The sequence below is a fragment of the Pelodiscus sinensis genome, chromosome 1, assembly GCF_052426305.1.
Source record: "Pelodiscus sinensis isolate ZL-2025 chromosome 1, ASM5242630v1, whole genome shotgun sequence".
NCBI classification, from domain to species: domain Eukaryota; kingdom Metazoa; phylum Chordata; order Testudines; family Trionychidae; genus Pelodiscus; species Pelodiscus sinensis.
Window position 1 is genome coordinate 143,334,542 of NC_143052.1, and position 11,049 is coordinate 143,345,590.

The 11,049-nt window shown below is 51.7% G+C and overlaps 1 protein-coding gene across 1 annotated transcript; it reads right to left on the reverse strand.

Moving 5' to 3' along the window:
* Positions 1-2,191: 2,191 nt before the first annotated feature.
* On the reverse strand, positions 2,192-7,008 carry COPS7A (COP9 signalosome subunit 7A). The gene is made up of 7 exons (XM_075903796.2): positions 6,612-7,008; positions 6,099-6,174; positions 4,591-4,679; positions 4,319-4,521; positions 3,516-3,621; positions 3,038-3,189; positions 2,192-2,745 (listed from the first exon to the last, which is right to left on the reverse strand). Exons 1-7 carry the CDS (start codon positions 6,771-6,773, stop codon positions 2,706-2,708), a joined length of 828 nt encoding a protein of 275 aa, XP_075759911.1. The 5' UTR covers positions 6,774-7,008; the 3' UTR covers positions 2,192-2,705.
* Between the last annotated feature and the right edge of the window lie 4,041 nt (positions 7,009-11,049).

Consider the following 11,049-nt stretch of genomic DNA (forward strand, 5'->3'; position numbering starts at 1 on the left):
TGCCCATCTTTGCTGTGGATTCATATTTAGCTTGTGATCCACTATAGTCCCCAGAACCCTCTCTGCAGTACTCCTTCCTAGACAGTCATTTCTCATTTTGTATGTACAACTGATTGTTCCTTCCCCAGTGGAGTATATGTCCTTTTTGAATTCCATGCTATTTACTTCACACCACTTCTAGAGTTTCTTATATACTGTACCTTCAAATAGACCTGCTTTTCATATTTTCCACATTCTTGTAACTTTTGCATAGAGCAAAGGAAAAAATGTGGCTCTGATCCTCATCAAATGTATATCACCGGATTACCTCACTCAACTACACACTGGCTGTGTCTACACTGGCATGAATTTTCGGAACTGCTTAAAACGGAATACTATTCCGTTTTCTGTTTTTCCGGAAAAGGAGCATCTACATTGGCAGGCTGCTTTTCCGGAAAAGCCCTTTTTCCGGAAAAGCGTCTGTGGCCAATGTAGACGCGCTTTTCCGGAAAAGACTACTGGGCTGTCTACACTGGCCCTTTTCCGGAACAGTGTTCCGGAATAAGGACTTATGCCCGAGCGGGAGCAGAATAGTTTTTCCGGAATAGCGGCTGATTTTGTACAGTAGAGCATCGTTGCTTTTCCAGAAATTCAAGGGCCAGTGTAGACAGCTCGCAGCTTATTCCGGAAAAGCGGTTGATTTTCCAGAATAAGTGGCCCAGAGTAGTGTAGACACAGCCACTGACATCAAGCACAAGTTTAGAAACCCAGTAAACTTTTTGTTTGTTTGCACTTCAAATGATGTAACACCTCTGCCCAGTTTTAGAGAAAGCTCCCAAATTCCTTTATGACACACCCACGGCTTGGCTACTCAGGCAAATTAACTGGCATAGCTATTCTGGAATCCAGATAGATATTCTTTTCTGAAATAAGTGATTTTGGGAAGTGCAGTAGTTATTCCAGAATAAAAATCACTTTTGTTTCCGCATACAGTGTCCACACAGGAGAATTATTCTGGAATAGCTAATTTATGTTAGAGCTTTTCTGGAATAACTAATTGATAGTAGCTTTTATCAGTGTGTTTTCACCCATAACCACCTAAGTCATGCACTTGCCCAGTGGCTTAGGGGAGCAAGCATTATCCCTTAAGCCAAAGGACCAGGAATCTGAATTCTCTTATTGAAAGATGTCTGTGCTATGCACTAATGCGCTTTCATACTGCTTCACACTCTAAACCTGGGGCTACTGAGTTCTCTCACAAGTGCGCTGTAGGTGAGTATAATGTTGAGGAAATTAGGCACCCCTGCAAAGCCACCTATTTCTCTGCTATAATTCCCTTCCTGCAACAGTTTGGTGCATAATGTTGGAAGCAGAATATAACAGCCGGTACAGTGGTGTAGGGCCAGACTAATAAGGATGTAACTAACTGCTACATTGAAAGTGACATGGAGAGGCTAGTGGATGGTTCCCAGGAAGGAGAAACCAATTCTGTGCTGGGACAGACTCACTCAACTGCTTGGACAGCACTAGGCATGACAGACTGGATGTAGTGCAAAAAGGCCCAGTGCATGCAACAAGTACACAGCAATGTGGAGAGGAGAACTCCCATTGAGATGAATGGGGCAATTAACCCCTCTTAGGACATGCCTTCCCTGTGGCTAGACTTGACATTCTGGAAGGGCTTGAGACACTGCTGGGAAACTTCCACAGCGCAGTACAATTGGGGGCAGGTAATATGGTACAGCTCACCAACCGTTACTGGCTTGATGCAGGAATCCCATGCAGAAATCCTAGTGGCTACGTTGTACAGGTCAAAGTAAGCTATCAATCCATTAACCCTGTTTCCAAAGTGCAGCTCTGAGATCCCTGAAAGAAGGTGCTCTTTTCCCCACCCTCAGTTACACCTGCAGCACTGATTTTACAGTCATGGAGGAGTGCTTCCCCCTCTTGCAGGAATAGAGCATGGCCCCCTCAGCTAGGTAAGGGCTTCTCAGACACCCCATCCACACAACATATCCCGCCAAAGTGCTAGAAAGTCTCTCTCCATTTATTGCACAGGATGAAAGACAAATTCAAGTTGGGTCCCTTGCCCCACCTCAGCCAACAGGAGGTGGCCCTCTCCAGCTACCATTGGCTGCTTTGCGACTTCAGGCATCTGCAAACTTCCCCCGCAGTAGTAAGAGAACACGTCAGGAGGGAAAGTTTATAGAGGTATATTCACAGATCTATTTTTAATATATAGATATATATATATAGAGAGAGAGATTTATATTTTTAAACAATCCCACACACACACACCCAGCAAAACAAAGAAAAAAATCAAGACGGCAGCTACGCTCTGGAGCAAAATTGTCCAAGGATCCCACAGAGCCAAAATAGCTGCTAAGCACCAGAGCAAGTTACTTGCAGGCTTCCATGATATTCTGGTGCTAAGGTGATTGCAATGGAGTTAGTCCTATGGCTCTTTACATTTACCTGTCAAGGGATAGGGAGAGAGACATGTGGAACAGAGGAGCTGAGGTGCTAAGAGATGGGGAGGACAGAGAAAGATTGCTAGAAGGTCGAGGACAGACAGAAGCATAGAGCAGATGGTAAAAGAATGAATGTGCAGGAGAACTTGCTGGACAGACAGATGCTGGAGATGAGCAAAGAAGTATCACACTCAGGACACCTGCTTTTTAACCCCGCTGTCTCCCTCTCACCCTCCCAGGAGTTTAGAGATCCAGCTAGTTTGATTTAGACCAGATCTTTGCGCTGCCCCGGAGCCTGCAGAAAAAGAAACAAAGTCTCAGAATGGAGCAAGGGGCCCACAGACTCACACCCACCTCCTTGCCCAAGGCACCTGAGAAGAGGCTGAGATTCTCAGCTGTGGATGGGTGCCACCACAGAAGAAGTGTATTGCCTCAAATTGAGGCTCTCAGAGAATCACTCCAGATGACTGGGGAGCAAGGCTCCGCAGGCAGTAAGCCTGCCACAGTATCCGTGTTACTGCCCTGAAACAAAGGCCCCGGAGACTCACTGCCCTGAATACACATGCAGAGGGGTCACTGCTCCTCACCCTTTGGCCTTAGAAGCTTTCTTGCTGGCCTGACGCTGGTTGGTGCCAGGAGCTGGCTCCCTGAGCTCTGTTAGATGCTGCTCTGGATCCTGGGATGTGGCTGCTGCAGCTGCTGCTGTCGTCACTTTAATTGTCTTCTTCAGATTTGCCACCTGCCAGAGTTGGAAAGCAATGACAAAGGAAACTTGAAAGGAGAAGGCATGTTAAACTGGAGTTAAGTGTACACGATAAATACATAATTAAAACAGAAACACTTAGCAGCAGCCCCTGAGAGATCTATGGGGCGGGGGGGGGGCGGATCTTGCTGTGCAATGAACCTCCCTCAGGCCTGAGCTGCCAGAGGGTGCTGATTGGGGGAAGAACTATGGAATACAAGGGCTGGCTTAGGTATGGAATTTAAGGCCTTTCATCTGTAGGGCACTGATTCCAACCCAGCCCCAGATCAGGGGAATTGGTTGTTCTGCAAGAGCATGCTCACCTCACTCTCTATCTGTTGCTTTAGGCCTAGCTGTTGCTCCTTATGTTGGTTGGCTCGGCTAACCTGCTCCTCAATCCCTGACAGGACAACTTCGCAGCCCAGGCACCTGCAGAAGAGACACAAAAATGAGCAGATTGGACAGTTTCCCCCAAAAGCGCTGCAGTGGGGAAACAGGGGACGGCATAAGTTCTCTGTCCACATATCACTACACGTTGGCAGCATCAGCAAGTGCCTAAGAGGAGAGGAGTGTATCTGAGCAGGAAGGGAATAGGTTCAATAGTCCCCAGTAAGGCAGACAACAGCGGAAGTGAGAGCAGGGCTAGGGGGCTGACGCAATCACTGCAAGGCTATGAGGAGCTCACGGTGAGAGGGCAGATTCAGCCCTGTGAGTTTTAGAGAAGGCTGAGGAAGTCCTTGTCCCAGAAGGGTACAGGCTCCCTGCACTCTTCCAGCAGCGCACAGAACTGAGAAGCTTCTTTCCCATATTTGGAGGAGTCTCCTCCCTACTTGTGGCCACAAGAGGACTGAGAGCTGCCTGAAGTTGGGGTTGTCAGCAGTCCTGCAGCACATGTGCAGTTAGGGGCGCTCAGTGACTCCATAGGTCTGAAGTCTCAATAGCACTCCTGCAACATGGGCAGGTGTGGGTGTCCCATCTGTAGATCATGGCGGGTTAGGAGAGATCTCCTCACCACTCCTTCCATGTCAGCACCTCCTCACCACCCTAAAAGTCCATGGAAGAGGCTTGTCACCACTCCGACATTCTGGGGGGAGAAGGGAGCTGGCCTTGGGGGCTTCGTCCTTACCACTCCTGCAACGTGCGTGTGATGGTGCTGAGCTCCTCCCTGCGGATATCCCGCCCAATGCAGTAGTCGATCTCAAGGCGTTGATTGCGCTGGTCCAGGCTTCCGCGCAGCACATCCGCATACACAGCCTCAATAACTAGATCCTCCAGCTGCCGCACATTCTTCAGCTGCAACTGTTCCAGCAGCACTGCATAGGGGATACACTGTGGAAAGCAAAGGTAGTTAGTATGGGACAACCCCAACAAGAAAGGGGAGAGGGACTAAGCCATTACCTTGATCTTGGCAGCCAGAGTGACCACTGACAGGTGCCTCAGCTTGTTCTTTTGAGCCTCAGTCAGTGGCGGGAGGTTTCCAGCTTCGGCTGCTCTCAGGAGAAAGAGCACGGTGTTAGAGTTGGAGCTGTCCAATCTCACCTCTTCTAGTCTCTGGCTAGGGTCCTTTGCCCCACATCCATTCCTCAAAGTCTCTAACGTACCCTCTGCAAGGTATCTCCTAAAGCTCTCACACAGCTCTGCATGGAGGAAGCCTTCTCCTGGAATCTGTCTCACCCAGCTCCTCCTGCTCCTCACTTCCCAGATGAGCCCTAAATAAATCTTCTCTTCATCCACATCCCTAACCATTGGCAGATGGCCCTCATAATCAGACCCCTCATTCCTCACCTAACTGGAGCCATGAAGCCAAATGGAAGTGTTGTACACGTGGAATCTCCACCCAGAACTCCACCTGTATTATTTGAATTCCAGAAGCATCTAGAACCCCAACAAAGTCAGGCTTCCATTGAGCTAGCCATTGCGTGCACACAGAGCAAGTGAGCCTGCCTGTTACAATGAACGTCCAGTCTAAAAAGGGATATAACGCAGAAAGAGCAACTGGCCTGAAGCCACACAGCAAGTGCAGTAGTAGAGCCGAGAAGAGAACCCCAGTCTCCTGAGTTCTAGGCAATGCCCTATCCACCAGCCTGTGCTGCTGCAGGACCCCTTTTCCCCTCTGAGCATTTCAATAGGTTGGTGAGTTCCTTCAACTTTGTCACTCTTTTTCTGCAAATGGAAGGTCCAGCACTGAGAAGTATCCTACATGGGGTCTCCCCCCAGAACTATAGAGAAAAAACACTATTCCCTCCCTGGGCTGCAATATGGGGCTTCTGCATCCCCAAAATTGCCCTGACCAGTTTTGAAACCTGAACCCCGAGTCAGTTACTTGCCCTTCTCCCCTCCCATCTTTAGGGTTGCCAGTTTTCAAGTGGAACATGCAAGCCGAAAGGTATCCTGTCAGCTTGGGTCAGCACTACTGACTGGGTCATTAAAAGGCCAGGTGGTGGAGTTGGCAGGTTCCTTGCCTGGCTCCAGTTGGTTCCCAGGAAGTGGAGACACATTCCTCTGACTCACAGGGGGTAGGGCAACAACAGAGACACCATGTGCTGCACCCATAGTTCCCCCTGGTCAATAAGCACTCTGGGGGAAGACACGTGAGGACAGGCACAGGACACAGAGCTCCCTGGCCACCCCATCCACCTAGGAGCTGGAGGGACACATCACTGCTACCTGGGAGCCACTTGGAGTAAGCAGCCAAAGCCCCTTCCTGTTCCTTCCTTCCCAAGCATGAGTAAGTGAGCATGGGGAGAGATGGAGTGAAAGGGGGATCAAGGAAGGGGGCAGCAGAGGAGGGTGTTTGGTTTTCTGCAGTTAGAAAGCTGGCAAACCTATCCACCTTGCCTGCTTCCCAGGAGAGCGGGAGGCGCCGGGGCACTAGGCTAGGGGCTGTAGGAGAAGGACACACTTACACAAGTAATCCGAGTAGGTCCCGTATGCGAAGAGCGTGAGCAGACGGAAGACGGAGGAGAACTCACTCTCAGCCAGCTGCAGGGGAGAGAGCACTCAGTACAACGGCGAGAAACCTGGCACGCCACGGCCGGGCCACTGCCCCAGGTCCAGGGGGCGCCTCGAATCCCGGCTTTCTTCCACCCCGCACCCCCAGCACGCGGTACGCTCGGGTGCTGTCGCTACCGCCGACACAGCTGCGTGGGGCGGGCAGGGGCAGGCGCTTCCCGGGCCGCACAGCGGCGGGAGGGCAGACTCCGGGAGGCTGGCAGGGGCATAGCGGGGGAGCCCCCGACCCCCAGTGTAACCCGCGGGCGCTGGAGGCCACGGGCAGCAGCCCACTGCTACTCCCACGCCCACGCGGGCAGGCTGGGCTGCGCCTTCCCGGGGCAGCCCCACGAAGCGCTCCCCCCCAGCCGCCGCGCTGGGCCCGGACCTCCTCCAGCCCCGCGGCCGGCCGCTGCCCCGGCGCTCACCTCCCGGACGTTGGGCAGATCCAGCAGCTCCCCGAAGACGTAGATGCCGGGCGCCTCCAGCACCTGGTGGATGAGGCCGGCCAGGGCCGCGCCGCGCGCCGAGCGGGCCAGCAGCAGGAGCTGCTCCTGGCTCTGCCCCGCCGCCTTCCCCTCGGCTGCCATGCCCGGCCCGGCCCGCCGGCGCCGCGGGGACAGGGGCGGAGAGAGGCCGGGCCGGGGCCGCGCTCAGGGCAGAGCAGGCGCTGCCGGACCCGGGCTGCAGAGCGGCGCGTGCGCAGCGCCCCGCCGGGCTCCCAGCTGGGGCGCCCCTGCCCGCGGGGGGGTTCGGGCCCTCCCGCAACTAGCGCTTTTCGCCCCCTCTATGGCACTCCCCTCCCCCCATCGGCCACTTCCGGGTTTCCGACGTCAGGGAGCCACCAGGCCACTCCCACATCTCTTTTCTCTCTCCCCTCCATTGGGTCTGTGCCGCTCTACTCCCGCCTCCGCCGCTCTGCGATTGGCCCAGTGGCTCGTTGAGTGACACTGGCGCTGTGCGGGCCCGCGGTTGCCATTGCACCAGCCCGCAGCGGGGAGGTGCCCCTGTCGGCAGCCGCGCGGCGCCGCTGGAGAGGCGCGAGCCCAGCACCCGCCCTGCGCGCTGCTGCGGGAGCGACAAGCTGCCATGGTCGCGGCACCGCCTCCCGCACAGCGCCGGGCGCGGGAAGCCCGCCTGGGACAGGCCTGCCGCTGCGGCACGAGCAGCAAGGCGTGCGGGATGCTCCCATTCCGCAACACTAGGCAGCGGGCACCCGCACCGACTTGCCAGCCCAGCCACTTACCAAAAGGGTGATTCTGTGAAAACCTGGGCAGGTGCAACCTCACCCACAGACCCAAACCACTCAGCCTGACTAAACCGGCCCCCCTTCGCCACAGCTCCGCTCCCGCCACACAGACAGGTCGCAGGCGTCCTGACAGTGAGTCTTGGAATCGTAAGGGCCCAGCCACCAGATTATCTTCTGACCTTGGTAGCACAGGCCACCAACACACCCAGGAGCTACACACTAAAGGGAACAAGCAACATTAGACCAAAGCAGACAGTGGACTATCTTTGCACAGGCAGAGAATAGGAGGGACCAGTGTCCGATTTCCTGCTGCAACGCAGGGAAATGATTAAGTGACACATACCTAGATAATCATGGCAAGAGACCTGCAAACATGCAGTAGAGGAAGGCCATTGTGACCTGAGTGGAAATTCCTTCCTGCGTAAGGCCCAGACCTTTTCCTGCAGCCATGTTGTAAGGGCTGACTCTGACTACATCTAGACTACAGGCTTCTTTCGGAAGAAGCTTTTTTCAGAAGAGATCTTCTGCAAAAACTTCTTCTGAAAGAGCATCCACACTGCAAAAGCGCATTAAAAAGCAATCTGCTTTTTCGACAGATAGTGCCCAGACTCGCATGTAAGCTGTGATTGCAATGGCCAGAATGGCCACCAGGGTACCTGTACTTTTTCCTCCTTCCTCTTCTTCCAAAAGAACTCCCTTTTTCCCGTCCATACGCACCTTTTTGTGAAAGAGTTCTTTCAGAAAAAGGCTTCTTCCTCATAGAATGAGGATTACAAATGCCAGAAAAACCCCTCTGTTCTTTTGATTTTCTTGCGGACGAATGCAATTGCAGTGTGGGTGTGCCTCAAGTTTTGTCGGAAAAATGGCCTGAGACCTTTTTTGAACAGCCACGAGCCAAGAAGTAGAAAGTCAGGTTCTCACATTCCAGCTAAATTACAGTAAAGCAATGTAATTAGGCCATTAAGGAAGTGATCCTGCTCCAACAGTGTATCCACCATCAGCCAATAAAGAAACAGATCTTAAGTCAGTTAAAGAAAACGTTGATAGCATTCTTTCTGGAAATAAAACACTTATCAGTGGTTGTGGCTGTGAAATCTCTACTTCTTTATTGTTTTGTTTTTATGGTTCCCACTTCTCTATCTGTATGGTCTCTGCCTGGTTCTTCAATTGTTTCTTTCTGTTATATAACTAATTTTGCTAAGTGTAAATCAACTATGGCGGCAGGGTCATTCTTATCGGTGCTGGTGCCCTATGCAGCCCAGCACCAGCACCCGCACCCACCCCCTCAAGTGGGGATTGATTGCGCCACACTGTGGAAGGCAGAGGGTTGCCAACTCTCTTGAACAGGATGCCATTTGCTGCACTGGTGTCTCGTCTGGGAGAATTGGCAACCCTGGAGCAGGGCAGGGAGGGAGGCTCGCCTACAGCCTCAGAGTAGCAAGTAGGAGGCATGGGCAGTGCAAGCACAAGCTAGAGGAACAGAGGGCAGGCAGCTCTGTTGCCAGCCAGACAAATGTGGTGCTTTGAAGGGGAAATGGCTGCTTCTCTCCATCAGTTGGCTGTGTGGCTGCCCCTGCTCCTCCAATGTCCTCTGGTCCACAGCTCATGGGATGGAGGGCCAGCTGAGGGCAGGGGTGCTGGAGCCAGCGCTGAGCTTACCGGGGGAGGGGGAGGCGGGATGGGAGGAGAATCAGCTGGGGAATGGGACTGATGGGACTGCCAAAGCCAATGAAGCATGGCTGCTTAATATACCATCCTGTGGCGTATGCAGGATAGATGCCCTAAATTTAATGGTTCCCTATCCAGCTGCATATGCCTAAGGACACCTCTGTGTGGTGGTGGGGAATGATTGGTTAAAGAATTGTTTTACAATGCGTTAGAATTAGATAGAAAATTGTTTAATTAATACTTTAGTAAAATGATTGGTTAAGGCAGGGCTACTCAACATGTGGCCCATGGATTTCTGCAGTGCTCAACACGTGGCCCACGAGTGGGAGCCAAAATAAAAAAGTAGTCAGTATCATGGTCTTCTGTTGAGATGAGTTTTAGTAGTTAAATTCCTGGACTGTCATTGCTCATTAAAAGTTCTGTCATATGGGTGGAAATTGGGTAAATGTTACATTTTATTAATATCAGCAGAACTGACTTAAATGGGGCCTGCGTGTTGTGTAGTCTTGCCTTAATCTTTGTATTCATTCCCATCAATATGAAAGAAGCTATTTGCATATATATTTGCATGTCTGCAACCACCGTCGGCATTTGCTGTGCATATCATTGTGGCCCCTGGGGCTTCCAAAGTTGAATAGCCCTGGGTTTGCTAAATGAGACTCAAGTTTCACTATGTAAACTCAGGTCCAAAAGGAAGTTCTTTGGAACCAGCTACAGAACACAGCCCCAACACCAGAGCTCCCAGACCTCCACACCCTGTCAATCACACCATGCAGAAGCTGAAATCCCCAGATGATCTGATCCTGGCTGGCCAGCAAGAAAAGTGCATCGGTTTTATTGGGAGTGGTGCGCATTGTATGCTAAGCGTGTTTATGCTGCTTTGGTGACTGTTCATAAACAGAGATTAAACATATTATTGCATAAGGCTCTTTCACTTGTAAAAGAGCCATAACCCTGAAGATCCTGAGTCCATAGGGAATGCATGTTATACCCTAGGCCCCATGGGGAGAGAGAGCTTGGAGCCCACAAAGGGATAAAGTTGAATGCCTTATACCCAGAGCCCTAGGAACTGGGAAAGGGTGGGAGGGCCTAAATGAAAGGGTTTTATGTCTTGAGTCCATTGAAAGGTGAAGGTGGTTGTGTCCCAGGCTGTGTCTACATTGGTGTGATCTTGTGCAAAAGCAGCTGCTTTTGCGCAAAAACATGCTGCCTGTCTATACTGGTGGGGAGTTCTTGCGCAAGAACACTGACGTTCTAATGTGTGAAATCAGTGCTTCTTGCGCAAGAACTATGATCCTCCTGCTCAGGAATAAACCCTCTTGTGCAACTGTTCTTGCGCAAGAGGCCAGTGTAGACAGGCAACATGAATTTCTTGCTCAAGAAAACCCGATGATTAAAATGGCCATCAGAGCTTTCTTGTGCAAGTGAGAGTCTACACTGGCACGGATGCTCTTGCGCAAAAGCACATCTCTTGCGCAAAGGCACATGCCACTGTAGATGCTCTCTTGCGCAAATACTTTAACGCAAGAACTCTTGCATTAAAGAGTATTTGTGCAAGATTATGCCAATGTAGATATAGCCCCTGTGTGTGTGTAACAGAGAATTTTGTGCAGGGAACAAGTGACCCTACAGGATGATGATCAGTGACTCTGAGCATGTGAGAAAGAACCTGCCAATCCAGCACTTGAGAGGGAGAATGTTGGTATCACCGCAAAGCCCTGCTCCCCCTCCCAATATCCCATCATAGCCATGGCCATCCCTGGTGCTTTGGAAAGAGCTTTAAAAATCCCTCCCAAAAAGCATGGGAGGGAGGGGGAATCTTTTCCTGACCCTGCCAGCAGTCAGCTGAAATCCTGAAGCATGAGCTATAGGACGATAACAAAGAAACCAGAAGTGAGTCTGAGGGCTGTGGATCCTTCCTCCTCTCCTGTCACAAGCAACCCCATCAT